Genomic DNA, 16,803 nt, shown 5'->3' with positions numbered 1-16,803 from the left:
GTGCCACCTAGCTAAAAACAGGCACTGTGTCTTAGGCACCTTTGTGTCCCCTGCAGCAGTGGCACATCGAGGGAACCTCTAGTCCCAGGCCCTCTGATCCTTAGCCGTAATAACATTCTAGTTTTCCTGAGGCCGTGCAGATTTCTCTTGACATCAGTCACCCCGAGAAAGCAGAACTGAGAAGTTGGAAGTGGATCCTCTGCCTGCTATGGAGGAGAGAGAGGGGGAACCTTTCCAAGAACCTGGGCCAGACTCCACTGCGTGCAGAACAAGGGACAGATCAGAAGGCGCCATGTTCTCCATCATCAGACAGACCTGGAAGGAAGGAAATAGTGGCTAGGAAAGCAGCGGGGTTTGGTACCCTGGCGTAGGGCCAAGCAGTCCAAAGCCCCGGGTCACCTCGGAGGACTGGCGAGAAATCTCCTTCTACCTAAGGAGGTCGGCGCCTTCTCTGCCATTTAGAGTCTTAGTTTCCTAGGGCAAAGAAAGGCCAACGTGACTTGCTTCAGGTCCCCCAGCCAGTATGTCAGAGAAAGGACTTAAACCTGGCTCCTCCTGTCTTGGAGGCCGTCTTTGTAACGCCGTGCCAGACTGCCCGTCTTGTGTTATAGAGCAATAACGATGATCTCAAGTCCTCAAGAATGCCGAACTGTTTGGTTACTCTGCGTGTGAGGGCAGGAAAGTGTGTGACACACACTTAGAATTCAGAATATTTAGGATTATACGCATGATCTAGAACTGTACTCATAAAAATGGTTGAAATAAAAAGCTTTGGTGCTCAAAGATCTTCCTGACTCCAAGCCCAACATGCAGCTAGTGGCTGGAGCGCTGAGCCTCACGTCAGGAAGACCTGAATTCAAATCTGGCCTTACTCACTTACTAGCTATGAGATCCTGTATAATTTACCTCATCAGTGTCTGCCTCACTTTCCTCAACTGTAAGTGGGGGTAATAATATCTCCTACTTCCCAGGGTTGTTGTGAAGATCACATGGGATAATATTTGTTTTTTTTTTCTCTTAATAGTATTTTATTTTTTCCAATTACATGTAAAGATAGTTTTTAACATTAGCTTTTACAAGATTTTGAATTCCAATGGGATAATATTTCTAAAGTGCTTAGTGCAGTGCCTGGCACCTAGTAGGTGCTTAATAAATGCTTATTCCATTAAGCTTCAGTTATCTGAAAACTTCACTTATGTGGAATACTTTTTTCCCCTGCAAAATCAGATAAATAAGGCATTACTATAATGCAGCAATTGCCTTTGATCCACATCCAAGCATTATTTTCTATTTCAAAAGGATTTCCATTAAATAGATAGTGAATTCTAGTTTAAAAATAAGCTTTAACTTCATTTTAATGGAAATAACCTTAATAACTACTTGAGCTCCTGACGATTATGTGGAGTAAAAATATGTTTTTAACTGTATATATAGTTTCTTTGTGCCTGCCATGCTGATTTATATACAGTAAAGAATTTTTTTATGGAGCTATTAGGTATCTTTATCTGTTTTCCAAGTATTATTAAGGTAAAAAAGTAAAATTCTTATAAATATTATAAAATTCTTATAAATTCTTCTTTTGGGCTCTTAAACTGCCATGGGTTAACAAATGACTCCTCACTCCCTGGCAAGATGGAATTCATTGCTCTAAGTTTTTTGATTAAAAATATATTCGCAGAATAATTCAGAGTTTACAACATTGTACATGGGAGGAAGTGATATCCCTCTTGGGGACTTTAACCTCCGGTACTAAACAAAGTGGATGCTTTTAAAATAGGGCAGACAGGGAAGCCAAGTTTAACACTGCAGTTCTGTATCAGCTGTGGCTTTAATTGCCTGGACCAGAACTGAGAGTTGTCTGTCCTTGATAACGTTACATCTATTACCCTGGCGGATACAAAGCAGAGTGGCCAGAGCCAAATTTCTCTTTGTGGAGGTATTTTCAAGCCTCAGCTCTGGGACACTTAAGCTGGGGCCATTACTCAAAGTTTCAAGCACAGAGAGCGATTGACAGCCACCAGATGAAACATACAAGGGAGAGTTCTGGCTTTTGGCTGCTGGGGCCTTTTCGATGCAGTTTCCATGGAAACAGGTTGGTTGGCTCTGGGAAAATAATGTAAAAGCAACTATTTTAAAAGGCAGGATGTTAACATCCTTACCCTGTCTTCACTGATTTGACATCTAGTTTCGTCAAAACTGAAATGGCAGTCTTAGGCCAGCAAGCTAAGAGTGGAGTTTGTTGATAATTTCACTTGCTGGAAACCAAAACCTGTATTTGAGCTTACAGAACATCCCACATGAATGGTTTCTTCATTAGAGCAGGGGCCTCCTGGGTAGCTGCTTTGGAATGAGCCATTCAGTCAATGCAAGCACCTTGCTTTAAAACAAGGATGTCTGGAGTTTTTGTTTTAATAAATGTTCTTAAAATAACAATACTTTGAATCTGTGCAGCAGCTTTTAAAACTGACCAGCTGCCTAGAAAAAAGGAGCAAATCAGCCAAAGCTCATTTATGTGACAACTACGGTTTTTCCAAGCAGGGGAATAAAATATGAAACACTAAAAAACAAAAACAGACCTAACAGAATACCAGTAGAAAGGAATGCGATATCCTGCATCTTTTAAATGTGTTATGGTTACAGAGCTCATTGGATGGCCAGACTCAATGAGTAATCGCTTAAGGTTAAAATGGTTAGAATTTTCCAGAGGACTACCCGGGGAATCTGTGGTTGGCCCTGTGACGTTCCATATTTTTATCACTGACTTGGAATTAGCAGATGACACAAGGCCAGGAGGAGGAACTAACACCTTAGATAACAGAATTTGGATCTGAAAAGATTTTGACAGGCTAGATCACTGGGCTAAGTCTGATAAGGTATTAATATTTAGGAGAGATAAATATAAAGTCTTGCATTTGGGTACAAAAGGTCAACTTCACAACTGTAAGAGTGGGGAGGCATGGGGAGGCAACAGTATTCTGAAAAAAAGATCTGGGGGTTTGAATGGATCTGCGGGGTGATAATGGCAGCCAAAAAGCGAAGGCAATCTCAGACTGAGACATGGAGCTTCCAGGAAGAGGGCAGTGATAGAATTATGGTGCTGTGCCCCCATCCTGGCTCAGATGAAGTATAACGTCAGCTCTTGGAGCCATGGTTTAAAAAGCACTTTGATAAGCTGGATGGTATCAAGATGGTGTCAAGATGGTGTCAAGCTGGTTGGGGTCAGTATTAGAAACATTCCCTCTGGAAGGAGTGGTAATGAGAAGATGATTCCCAAGAAATACATTCCTGAATTATGAACGTTCAGTATATATAAAATGGCAAGATGAAGGATGTGAAGGGCCTTGAGTCCATGAGAATTGTTTGAAGGAAATGGGTATATTGAGCCTAGGGGAGAGAAGACTTTGGGTAACATGATGTCTGTGCTCAATTATTTGAAGGGCTGTCATTTGGAGAAAGAATGAGAATTGTTCTGTTTGATCCCAGAAGGCAGAACTAGGAGAGAAATGGAGGCTTTATAGGAGGGGGAAAAACATTCCTAATGATTTGAGGTGTTCCAAAGTAGAATGGAGAGGTAGTGTGTAGAGTACTGGCCCTGGAGTCAGGAAGACTCATCTTCTTGAGTTCAAATCTGGCCTGAGACACTTATTAGCCATGTGACCCTGGGCAAGTCACTTAACCCTGTTTGCCTCAGCTTCCTCATCTGTAAAATGAGCTGGAGAAGGAAATGGCAAACCACTCCATGATCTTTGGCAACAAAACCCCAAATGGGGTCACAAAGAGTCAGACACAACTGAAAAATGATTAAACAAAAAACCCCAAAAGTGGAGTGGACTGCCTTGAGGGTTGACACTCATTGGGTGTATCCTAACAGATCTACTTTGATGAATGTGTTGGATTAGATGACTTCTGAGGTCCTTGTTTACTCTCAAATTCTGCGATTCAATGAAAATTACACCGGTGGCCTTCCTTCCACTAGCGGGACATTCATACTTTGACTTGTTTTTCTAGTAATCAGGAGTTTATACTGATCCATCCATACCCACTTACCTAGTTCCCTTGCATGCATTTGCAAGGCAGACAAAAGTTAGAGATCATAGAGTAAGCATGTTGTTATAAGTCATACAAGTTGGAATTATTCTTAAAGTGCTTTATAAAGATGTATTATTATTTTATGTACAAGAACAGTCTCACAGATAAATATTTAAACTGTAGCCTGAGTTCTTGGTTAGTGGGTAATGTAAAAACTTCCCTGGAAGACTTAAAGATGGGGTGTAGCCCATTTTGATGGATTAGCTGGGTGGTGCAATGGATTAGCTCAAGGGATAGCTGAACTTGAAGTCAAGGAGACCTGAATTCGAATCCTGTCTCACATCCTTAATAACTGTGTGACCTTGGACAAATCCTTAACCTTTGTCAGCCTCAATTTTTTTCTCTATAAATTGTGGATAACAATAGTACCTACTTCTGAGGGCTGTTGTAAGGATCAAGTTTGTAAAGTGTTGTGTAAACCTTAAAGTGTTATATAAATGCTAACTATTATCATTAATCTTAATAATTAATAACACTGTGTTCTAATATTGCCCTGTGTATAAGTTTTAATTGGACTGAAGAAGTTGTTTATACAAAAAAGATATTTTCAGCCTGCTATAAGTAATAAGTGCAGAGCTGAGTTAGTTGGAAGTTTCCCATTATAATTCTATTCAAGAATTCCAAGCTAATTTGAATTTATCACCTGATGACTGAAAGCCAGTATTGGAAACATTCCCTCTGGAAGGAGTGGTAATGAGAAGATGATTCCCAAGTAATACATTCCTGAATTATGAATGTTCAGTATATATAAAATAGCTGGTTGTACATGTTTGCCCCTCTTTATACATATATCAAGACAATCCTAGGCAATTACCCAATTTGTTATGAGTTGATGACAAATCTGATTTTTGGCATAAGGAATTGTCTAGTAGGCTTTGGAGAGATTACTATGATTATCTGGCACAGACTCTTCCCTACCACCTCCTTTCTTCCCCCTCGTACCTCAAGGGAGGCATGTCATGTTTCTACCTTTTCTTCTGTCTTTCATTAATCACAGCTCAATTAGTTCAATTCAGTTTAACAAACATTTACCCAATGTCTGTAACGTATGACACAGACTTTATTCTCAAGTAGTTTACAGTATAATTCAAATAAGGACAAATGTGCAGAAAAATGCAAGACAAAACAGTATGAAACAAGGGAAAGTGTGCTTAGTGCAAAATCCAGGCAAAATGCTGAGAAATTTGGATAGATTTCTGAGTGCCAGAGTCATGATTTATGTTTATTTGGTGGGCAATGGAAAACTGAAAATCTTTTGGATAGAAGAATGACACGGTCATAGTAATACATCTGAAGATTACTTAGGTAGAAGTGGGAAGACGAGTGGGAAAGGTGATAGATGAGATGTAATAAGACCATTTAGGAGGCTATTTCTTTTCTTGAGAAAATTAGTTTAATGAACATTTATTGAACACAGGAATTAATAAAGCATTTATTGAACACCTAGTAAATGCAAAGCATTATGCTAAGCACTGGGGAAACAAATAGAAGAGGAAGATAATCCCTGCTCTCAAGGGCTCTCATTAGATGGGGGGAGACAACACATAAGGAAGGTTTCAAGTCAGATGGAAAAATCCCATGGTCCTTAGGGTGTAGTGGCAAAGGAGATGTTGACGACTCTTTAATGTCATTTCCGTTAAGAAAATCCTTTTTGTTCCTGGTGTTGAACTATTTGACAGTACCAAGGACAATTATTAAGCACCTGTTTATGTGTCAGGAACTATGCTGGATGCTAGGCGTATAAAAACAAAAATGTCCTAGTTCTGCCCTCGTGGAATTTACAGAAAATGGGGGGAACATGTACAAAGAAAATAACATCAATAACAATAACTAACATTTTTGTGGTTTAAGGCTTGCAAAACACATTTTACAAATGTATTTTATAATATTTGATCTCAGAACAATCCTATGAGGCAGGTGCTCTTATTATCCTAAATTTATAGCTGAAAAAATTGAGGTAACACAGCTAGTAAGTGTCTAAGGTAGGATTCAAACCCAGGTCTTTCTGATTCCAAGCCCAGGGCTCCACCCACTGCACTTTGCTATTTCTGCAAAGTATTTTTCATAGGGAGGGCACTAGCAACTTGTGGGATCAGGAGAGGCCTTTGGTAGAAGGTGAGGCTTGAATTGAACTTTGACAGAATCTTAATGATTCTTCAGGGAGGAGGTGAGGAAGAATCACATTCCAAGCCTGGGGACAAATTGCAAAGGAGTATGGGAGATGGATGTCATGTGGAGGGACATCAAGGAGGCCAGTATGACCAGAAGGCAGAATGCGTGAAGGCATAAAATATGGTGGGGGGGAAGGCCTGGAAAAGTCCACTGGAGCCAGACTGTGAAGGGTTTTCAAAGCTAAGTAGAGGAGCATGTTGTTGTTTTATAAAGGTAAGAGAGAATGGAGGGGAAGCTACGTGAGGCAACGAGGGCTTGGAGTCAGGAAGACTCATCTTCCTGAATTCAAATCTGGCCTCACACACTTCCTAGCTGGGTGACCCTGGGCAAATCCCCTAATCCTGCCTTCCTCAGTTTCCTTATCTGTAAAATGAGCTGAAGAAGAAAATGGCAAACCACTCCAGTATCTTTGCCAAGAGTGGTTGGTCAACTCTGTTATATACTACAGGATAAGAACTGGAAAAAAAAAAAAACAAAGCAAAAGGCCATTGGAGAGAACAGTTTCAGTTAAATGATAAGACTGGACACCAGATTGCAAGAGATTGAAAAGGGATTGGGAAGTGAGGCAGTAAAAGTAATGCGTGTAGACATCTTGTTCAAATATTTAGACAGTGAAAGGAGGTAAAGCAAAGAAAGAGAAAACGGGGCATGTTGATGAGGTTATCTGAAGGGCAGAGTTGGTAAAGAGAGGGAGATCACAATGTTCCATGCGTTCTAAGGACATCATTAGTGACTTTGGAGCCATAATGATAAAAATGCAATATTCTTTCCTGTTTATTTCGTGTAAAGCTTGCTTGGTACACATCTGTTTGTATGTTGTCTCCACTGCTAGATTGGAAGCTCTTTGAGGCCTTTTGCCTCTTTTCGTATCCCCAGAGCTTAGCACAGTGCCTGGCACATAATGGGCACTTCATAAATGTTTATTGACCGATTGGTGTTACTATGGATTATCACTTGAAAGTCTGACAAAGTATTTTCCGTAACAACGAGTGGGGGGGAGCATTTTAGGTAGAGTGGTGGGGACAGAAGCCAGATGTAAGGAGTTGGGAGAGTGACTGGTGGTCATAAGACAGAAACAGTAAGTATATTTTGCTCTTTCTAGGAGCAGTATGTACTTGTTGGCACTGACAGGGAAGAGGAGAAAGGGTGCAATGGCATGGACTGGGATTTATTTTTATTTTTTGGTACAGGGAAGAACTTGTGTTGATCTGAGGGGACCATGTTTTAGCAGTGTTGGTGTTTTCATTTATTTCCCATTATGTTGTGGCATCCAGGTCTTCTTTTCCTTTGATGGGTCTATGACTCTAAATATCTTTCCTCTAGTTCTCCTATAGAGACCTTGAGCTGACTTCTTTACAGGAAATCAAGATCATCCGATGGGGGCTCTCCCATGTATCACACTCATCAGCTCAACATTTCCCTGTCTGTCTACACTAGGTGCACTAGCTATCTATTCTCTCCTCCTGTTCTGATGATGGGGTGGCCCTCCTCCTCTATTAGACTAGCTCCTTTGTCAGTTCAGAGGCATCTTCTCGTAGTGTTTAGAACCAATTCAAGGACATTGGTTCAAATTCTGGTTTCTGCCCCTCACTTCCTGAGCAAGTCACTTCCCTACTCTGAAATGTAATTTCTGTGTTGATAAGATCATAGATCTTGAGTTGGAAGGGAACTCAGAGGCCATCCGGCTTAACCCCTCAAGCTCCAGATCCTATGATCCCATTTTCTGGATTTAATCCTTCTCGGCCCCTAAGAGACCTTGTGGTTCCCATCTTCTCCCTGGCTGTGGTGTCTAGCTCCCAGCAAACATGTAGTACCGCCTTGTGCCTTGATGGTGGGGCTCAGTGTGTAGATTAGTTTTCGGGTGGACTTAGTCAAGACCCATTTGGATATTATGGAAACTGATCAATAAGCATTTATTAAGCCTTGTACTAGGTGCTGGGGATATAAAGACCGAAGTGAAAATATGTCAGCCGGGACAGTGTGTACATATATAAATAGATGAAAGATAAGTGCAAGGTAATTTTGGGGGGGGTAAGACACAAGGATTAGTAAAGGCTTCATGTAAGGAGTAGCGTTTGAACTGAACTTTGAAGGAAATTAGGGATTTGAAGAGGCAGAGGAGAAGCAAGGCCATTCCAAGAATGGAGCACGGTTAGTTCAAAGGCATGGAGATGAGATGGAATGTGTTTATAACATGTTTGGCCATGGCAGATGGTGACATGGTATTAATAAAAATGGCAAGTGAGAGGCAAATAAAAGCAGTCTTTTAAATATAGAAACTCTGTATACAGATATATTATACATATAGACATATACACGTTATATAATGTATATTTGCCATCTACAGAGTATAGTGCAATATATGGGCAATATGTGCATATATACAGTATAGAATGTAGACTAGACATACAGAATATATGTGTATATGTACATATATGTGTATGTATGTATATATACACATATACACACAGGCATACATACATATATAGATACATACACATGCTCTTTCAGGGCTGTAGCACACAAAAATTATATAATTATGTGTGTATATAATTTCACATAATCTACGCCCATAGTCTAAGAAATAAGTTCAAGTTCTGATTCTAATGCCGTTAACTATTGTTGCATAGTCTTTCCATCCAAAGGACCTCCAAGGCTGCTCTGCGGTGGTCTCAATTAGGTCATGATGGTTGTTTTCTGATTCCCTGCAGCTCCCTCCTGCTCTGCACCACAATTTGAAAAGAAGGGTTATTGAGAGATTCAAGAAATCCCTCTTCAGCCAGCAGAGCAATCCTTGTAACTTGAAATCCGAAATTAAAAAGGTACAGTATTCTATATATAGCAGTAGCTCATCTTGGTATTGGCTACAGTGCATTGGGGTGGGGGTTGGGGGACCCATTCCCTTTTCCATGGTGTCCTCATTGATCATCTGTGTAGGGCACAGGGGAACCTTTCATGCTCGAGGTACAGAATGAAGGAAAGCAACACTTTTAATTCTCTTGATTTCTCCAGCTGTCTTTCTGGGAAGGTAGTATCATATGCCTTAAAGATTATGGGGAGAAAAGAAATCTGAAGAGTTGAATTGTTATTTTATGTAAATATAATTAAAAAAAATACCTTGGTCCTTTGCTGCTAATATTCAGTTACTTCACTAGACTCTGACTCAGAGGCCTAGAGTTCTAGCCCCTGGGCCACCCCTATTGGCTGGCCTTGTGATGGTGAACAAGAAGACCGGTGTTGTCATCCGTCTGATGGGGAAGTGGTTATTGACCTTTGCCATCCTCTCCTGCCCTGAGATTGTGTGATTTGCTGCGCTTGGTGTAGGTACGCTGCCTCTGTGTGTTCTAGATAGGGAAGCTAAGGCATGAAGGGGTTTTAGAAGCTACAGAGAAAAGCAGAGCCCGAGGGCGGGGCCACCACTCCTTTTCTAAGGCACCATTTTGAGGAAGGACCACCAGACTCCCCATTCTCAGATAGGCCCAAGTCACACATGGTGCAATGAGTCCGTTCAGAGAAGGGGTAATGCTGATTATAACAACAGCAACAACAATATAGCTTACATTTAAAGGGAGCATTAAGGTTGGCAAAACACCCTGCATGTATATTATCTTAATTGATCCTCACCACAACTCTGTGAATTATTATCAGATTATTACCCCCATTTTACAGATGAAGACACTGAAGAGAGGTTGACTGCTTTGCCTAGGGTCAGAGAGCTAGTAAGTATCTGAGACAGGATTCCAATTCAGATCTTCCTGATTCTGGGGAGTCCAGCACTCTATCCCCTCTAGTCCCACTTGAGCTTGTTATTTTCATGATTATTCGCAATAATATTGGCTTATTTGGGGTTTCCAAAGAACCTTTCACATAATTTATCATTTGATCCTCACAATGTCCCTGGGAGGTAGATGTTACAGGTTGCAGTATCCCCATTTTATAGCTGAGTAAACTAAGGCTCAATGAGGTTAGGGCCTAAAGACTTTCTTCTAAGCTTTTGCGTGTGTCAGTTTGGGTACAACCTCCCCACTTGATCAGTTAGTTTTTCTTTACCAAGTTTCTTGTTCCCCATCACAAAGTCAATGGGTAAGTGTACTGCTGCTCTTTATTTGGGAAATATGATGGGTTCTCTGATAAGAAAAAAAAGAATGGATACAGAATGTTTTTATCTTTGTCTTGCTTCACCGGAAGAAGGGAGGAGTGAAAATGTAGGCAGCTGCAGAAAAACAAAGCATAAAACTGCCTCTGCAGAGATCAGAGAGCTCTTGCCTCTTTCATGGGCTGGTTTGGCGAGTAGGGCATAGACACATGGCCACGGGAGATCAAAACAGGGCGGAAGGAGTTTCCAGCTATTTACTATACAATATTTACATGCTGCAGTAGGAATACTCACCAAACATATTTTAAACAGTCAGAAGCCCAGAACTCCTGAGGAAAGATTGGGTTTGCTAAAATCTCATCATGATTAAAGTGATATACAGCAAAATCTCAGCCTTACAGAACAGTACAAATCCTGGTCTTATAGCATGGAAGGGACCATGGCACCCAATCTCTCTGGTAGCTGGATTGGAATGGCGACTCTCTGGACCACTACAACTTTGCACCACTTAAAAATACACATACACTCTCCTCTTATGTTGGTTGAGTTTCCTGGTTCATATGTCATTAATTAAATATCATCTTCCTCTCTGCACCTGATGCGCTAAGTGGCCAAGAAACTCATACAGCTCTCCTTTGGGGATCTTCCTTCTCACCAGCTTTTCTGTGCCCCCCTCGGCCAAAGAGTAGGTTCTTGTTAATTCCATTAAGCCATAAGATTCCATTAATCAAGAGACTATAAAGGGAAGTGGGGTAACTTGAGAGGGTCTCAAGTAGAGGTCAACTTGTCTATGTTTTGCAACCTTGTTAGGCAGTCCCATTGGGTATTCTTTGGAAAGCAGTGAAAGAGCCTGAGTACCCCAGAGCACCCTCCCACGGTATAATATGCTATGTGGGAAATGCAAATGGGAAATCTTGGTGTGCCTAAGAGTCACCTCTTTAATGGGATTAATGGGGTGCCCAATACAGTAGATGTTCTAACCTTAAATTAAAGGACGGAGAAAGATGACGCTTGCTTGACTCTCAATCCAATGACCTAACATATGTGTAGGAGAAGCCTAATGAAGGCCACAACCCTCCGTGACACCAGGACTTTAAGCATGATCTTGAACTGTAGGGAAGACGAGCTCCACCTTCCCTCCAGCAGTCTGGTTCTGCTCAGGGAGCGCAGCATAGCTAAGTCCTGTTGTCCTTGCCCCGTGGTCCCATGCATCGTGCCCTTATGCCTTTTCCCTCTGATCACCCCTCCACCTTGCCAGCTCCACTCTAGCTTGGGTCTTCTATTGCCTAACCCACTCCATGTGACCCTTCAGAATTCCCACTATTATCCACAAATTTCCCTACATCCTCATCCAGTCTTCTGTCATTTCATCTGCCTTCTTGGTTTAACTGAAACCTGACTCTACCATGAGGATTCCACCTGCCATCCAGTCTGTCCCCCTGGTTCCCTCCCTTCTTCTTCTCTCCTGCCCCTATTCTGTCCTGATAGATAGATACCTGCTGCACCGGCCAGCTGGATCACTCATTCCTGGGCTTTAGCGTGTCCTCTTAAGCAGCTTCCTTGATGGCCCAATCCTTCTACCGCTAGAGGTATAAGGCCATAACGTCAATCCTTGACAATCAGACAGTGAAGTTTCTGAAAACAGAATTTCTCTTTTGTTTAGCGGGGCCAGGAGTTACTTACTCACTGCCTCCTTATCCCAGAAACACCTGCGACTATAGCTTTTCCCTGCATCAGGGGAAATAATTGTGGCTCTAACCCATCTAGAAACCCAGGCCAGATGAATCCTAGAATCTCAGAGCTGAAGGGACCCCAGTGACTGCCAACTCCATCCTGTTCCCAAACAGGAATCCCTTCCATAACATACCTCCAAAATAGCCATCTGGCCTTTGCTCAAAGATCTCCAGTGATGGGAAACCTTCTGAGGCCCCTCACTACATTTTTAGATGGGGCCAATTATTAGGAAGTTTTTCCTTGTAATAAATTGAAGTCAACTTTTTTGCTATCACCTCTGAGGCAACATGGAGCAAGTCTCATCCCCTTTGCACCTGATAGTCCTTCAGATGCAAGATTAGAGACATATTCTCTGTATATACGATATTCTATCATATCCTCCCACTTCAAGCCTTCTCTTCTCCAGGGGAGTTATCCCTAGCTCCGTCGTTTGAGTTCTGGTGACATGGCCTTGAAGCTCCTACAACAGCCTGTTTCCTCCTCTAGACACCCCCCAACTTGTCCGTGTTCTCCCTAACGAAAAGGCACCCCGTGGTCTGACCAGGTCAGATTCTCTCGGGAATGTCTTGTCACTTCCCATGTTCTGAACAATTAGGCCTCCAGATTAGGGCTAGAGTAATCCTCTTGGCGATCATGTCCTACATTGCTGCCTCGAGTTAAGGCACCAAAATTCCAAAAATTAAACTCCAATGCAAACAGTTATTTTTTTTTCATAAGAACCACTGCTGTCCAGCCATGATGCCTCTAAGTTGATTTTTTGAACTCAAGTGAAGGTTTTCTGGTCTCCATGGTTATAGACAATGATTATTTAAAAAGCTATTAGAATACAGGAGCAATAGTAGGAACGTCCCACAAACATAGTTTTCTATTAAAATATGATGTTGCATGTTCTCAAAGTGGCATAAGTCAGTTAAGGGGGATAGAAGGAAAGAAGAGGAAAACAAGGGAAGAGGGAGAGAGAGTAGCAGTACCTATCAAAACCCCTTTCGTTTCTGCCACCTGCTTCCATTTAAGTGTTGCGCAATTTCCTTCAGAAGCTGCACAAAGGAAATTAGATTCTTCCTAATTTGTATATTAGTTTCAGCTGCAAGCGATGCCCTGCTTTTGTGATAAGGTCACCAAGATACAATAATATCAATTCTGGTATGAGTAAAGTTGTCATTATCTCCAGTTGTTTTTTGATGCTTTGGGTTCCTTCTAAAATATAGTTCTTTTCCTAAAACATTATAATTTAAATTATCCCTCAATATTCCAAGGAGTTAGTTTTCACTGGTGTGATCACTCCTTCCTCTCACACAGATAACCACTCCTCTTTGACCTAGCAGTCAGGTTTTGTGAATTGCTGTCATTTGAAAAACAGTCCATTATCCTTGGGCCAATCTCTTGGCTATATTGGCTAATCTGGTCCTTAGACAACAGATGTCATCTGTCACAGGGCCATTCCAGCTTGCTAGAATCTGGCCGAGTCTGAGGTCTACTGCCTTCCAGAACCTAGAATCAGAGTAGGTCTTTAGTGAAGGACTTTATCAATTGACCCTTTTAAAAATACTAAACCTGTAGCGTTATGTAGACAGAATCATTGAAAACTCAAGCCTAGTATTTTGGTAAAGTTAGTATGGGGCAGCTAGGTAGTGCAGTGGATAGAATGCTGCGTTTGAAGTCAGGAAGACTTGTCTTCCTGAGTTCAGATCTGGCCTCAGACACTTATTAGTTATGTGACCCTGGCCAAGTCACTTAACCCTGTTTGCCTCAATTTCCTTATCTGTCAAATGAACTGGAGAAGGAAATACTAAATCTCTCCAGTATCCTTGCCAAGAAATCCCAAATGGGGTCATAAAGAGTCAAACACGACTAAAATGACTAACTAACAACAATAAGTGTGTTGTGAGCATGTCACCATTTTTCTTTAATGTACTGATTTTGAAGTTCATAGAGCTAGAAGATAAATGTAGATTACCTGGTGCAAGCACTTTGTTTGACAAGTGAGGAAACTGAGGTCCAAGAAGTTAGTGACCAGCTCAAGGTCATCCAGGTAATAAATAGCAGAGTTTGGATTTGAATCTGGGTCTTCAGACTTCAAATCTGATATTCATTTTATCACACCACACTGCCCTTCTAAGTAATTTGCTGTGTCTAAGGGTTTGGGGTCACTCTGGACAATAGGATTGTCTCTGGGCCTACAGAGATGTAGTGCGTGGATTTTCTGGAGATGAAAGGATTCAGGGTTGTCCAGTTCGAATTCTATCAGAGATGCTTTTAGAGGAATTGTGGGTTTATAAAATGATCTATTAGGAGCACCCAGGTTCAAATATGCAGCTTCCATTTATTGTATATGTGACCTCAGGCGAGGAATTTAATATCTCTGGCCTCCAATTTCTTTCTCTATACAAGGGTCAAATGTAATGATCTCAGAGATCCCTTCTGACTCTAATCTATGATCCTATGATTCTATTAAGTGACTTCAAATGTGTTTGGGATCATAGCATGCCCACCTAAGTGAACAACCATCTATCATAAAAGTTTTACGTATTCTGGTTTAATAATGCCTAGAAGAAATGTCCCTGGCGTATCCAGTCTTGTATTTCCAGTTGTCTCCAGCCCATTTCTGCTTGTGTGCCATCATTTCTCACATCTAGTTTCATCATTTCCTGCTAAAACCTGCTTCCCTTCCTGACTGTTCAGTCTGTGTCAGTCATAGTCCCCCAGCCCCAAGTTCTTCATCTTGGAGTTACCTTTGACTCTTCACTGTTTCATGCTGCCCATGTCATCCATGAGGACACCAAGACCCATAGATCTATCCATTAAAATGCCTTAGACATCTATGTTTCTAGCCTCCCTGACACCACCCTAGACCATTCAATCCATTCTACATGCTCCTGCAGGAATAATCTATCCTAACTACCATGTGGATTTGGAAAGCTGGAGCATATCCAGGGGACAACCGGGATGGTGAAAATCCTCAAGTCCATGCCCAGCAAGGCGTGATTGAGGGATCTTGTGTGGTTTAACCTGGAAAAGAGAAGACTTGGGGGACAGGGTGCAGATATGATAGTAGCAAAGTATTTGAAGGGCAGTCTTATCAAGTCACCTAATATTTATGAAGCATTTAGAGTGTGCCAGGTGCTGTGTTAGGTACTGGAGAGACAAAGAAAGGTGAAAACAGGCTCTGCACTCAGAGAGCTCATTTTCTAATGGGGAGATAACATTCAAACAGCTACATGCTTATATGTAAGACCAATCTATCCATCTGTCTCTAAATAATCTCTATATGGTAAAAGGGGAGGGGTAATCTTAGAGGAAAGGCACTGGCATCTGGGGGGACTGGGAAAGGCCCCTGCAGAAGGTATAGTTTGAGCTGAGACTGACAGGAAGCTGGCTGGGAGGCAGAATTGGACCCCAAAGCTCAGAGCTAAGAACCATGACCAGAGGCAGCATATGCTGATTCAGCACCATGGCCAGAGGTGGCAAAGAGGCCAATTCAGACCACACAGGAGACTGGGCTGCCTCCAGAGCCCAGTTCATAGGGACCACCCCCTTGGAACTCTGCAGGCAAAGGCTAGATGGATGGCCACTTGGTGGGTGTGTTGTAGATGATATTCTTTTCCAGGTAGGGGCCTCTGAGGTTCCTTCCAACTCTATGATTCTGATTCTGTGAAAAGCCCTTGCATACAAAGAGCCACAGGATTTGTGGAGAAAGTTTTGTTTGAACCAATATGCTCATTATGATTTGAGATCAAGTCTGCTTTGTTTTATCTTAAGACTTCCAAGGACTGGGGCTGGCTTGTTTACCACTGCATTTTTGTATATACCCCGTAGAGGTTTGTTCTCCCTCTCTCTCTCAAAACACACACACATACACACACACACACACATCAAATGAGTACCTTGATGGTATCCCATGCAGTATTTGATATTTAAAAGCTACCTGTAATTTCGTACTATTTTACAATGTTATCTGGATACCATCCTGTTACTTAGTAGTTGCCATTAATTTCAGGTGTCTTTAAATACCCCTGAAGGCAGATGAATGAATCAGTGAAAAAACATTCAGCCTTTATGACACATGTGTGCCAAGCACTATGCTAAGTGTTCTAGGGGTAGAAATGAAAAAGTGAGAAAGTCACAGTTCTCAATGAGCACACATTCCAATGGGAAGGAGGAAGAGGAGGAGGAAGAGCAGGAAGAGAAGAAGGAGAAAGAGGAGGAAAAGAAAAGAGGATAAGGAGAACAGAAGAAGAGAAGGAGAAGGAGGGTACTAGTAGCATTTATCTAGTGCTTTTAGGATGGCAAAATTCTTGATGCGTAGAAGAAGAGAATATGTCAAGATTTAAGAAAAGAACAGAAACATGCCTCCTTTCTGGCTAGAGTGTGTTTTGGGGGCAGTTTGGAATCTGGCACAGGCAGGGGTTTTTGGGATGGCCAGTACATAGAGTATGTTAGGGAAGTAATTTGCTTCGAAGTCATGAATTGGGGCTGTGCCTTCAAAAGGGAAAGACAGGACTTGACTTATGTTGCATTGTCTGAATGGTCCAACTCACGACTGCTTCGTGCCTGTGAACTCACATTAAAAATATACTAACTCGAAAACCTGAAATGACTCCAGTACCACAGCTGCTGGGCACCATTGGGAAAAAGAGAGGTGAGCAATTATTATTTAGAAGTGAAAAAGATGGTCAGAAGATTCACTAGTAGAGAAGGGGAGTCAGTAACTG

General features: G+C 41.7%; 1 protein-coding gene across 1 annotated transcript in view; it reads left to right on the top strand.

Moving 5' to 3' along the window:
• The window catches only part of NEK10 (NIMA related kinase 10), a 243,601-nt gene that overhangs the window by 213,621 nt on the left and 13,177 nt on the right, over positions 1-16,803 (top strand). Inside the window, exon 33 of the mRNA XM_027872513.1 lies at positions 8,973-9,083. Within this exon, the coding sequence (XP_027728314.1) occupies positions 8,973-9,083 (111 nt within the window). The remainder of the gene's footprint in view (positions 1-8,972; positions 9,084-16,803) is intronic.

The sequence above is a fragment of the Vombatus ursinus genome, unplaced genomic scaffold, assembly GCF_900497805.2.
Source record: "Vombatus ursinus unplaced genomic scaffold, bare-nosed wombat genome assembly UNPS02014799.1, whole genome shotgun sequence".
NCBI classification, from domain to species: Eukaryota; Metazoa; Chordata; class Mammalia; order Diprotodontia; family Vombatidae; genus Vombatus; species Vombatus ursinus.
Note: the sequence above shows the minus strand (reverse complement) of the source record. Positions and strands in the feature narration are given on the sequence as shown.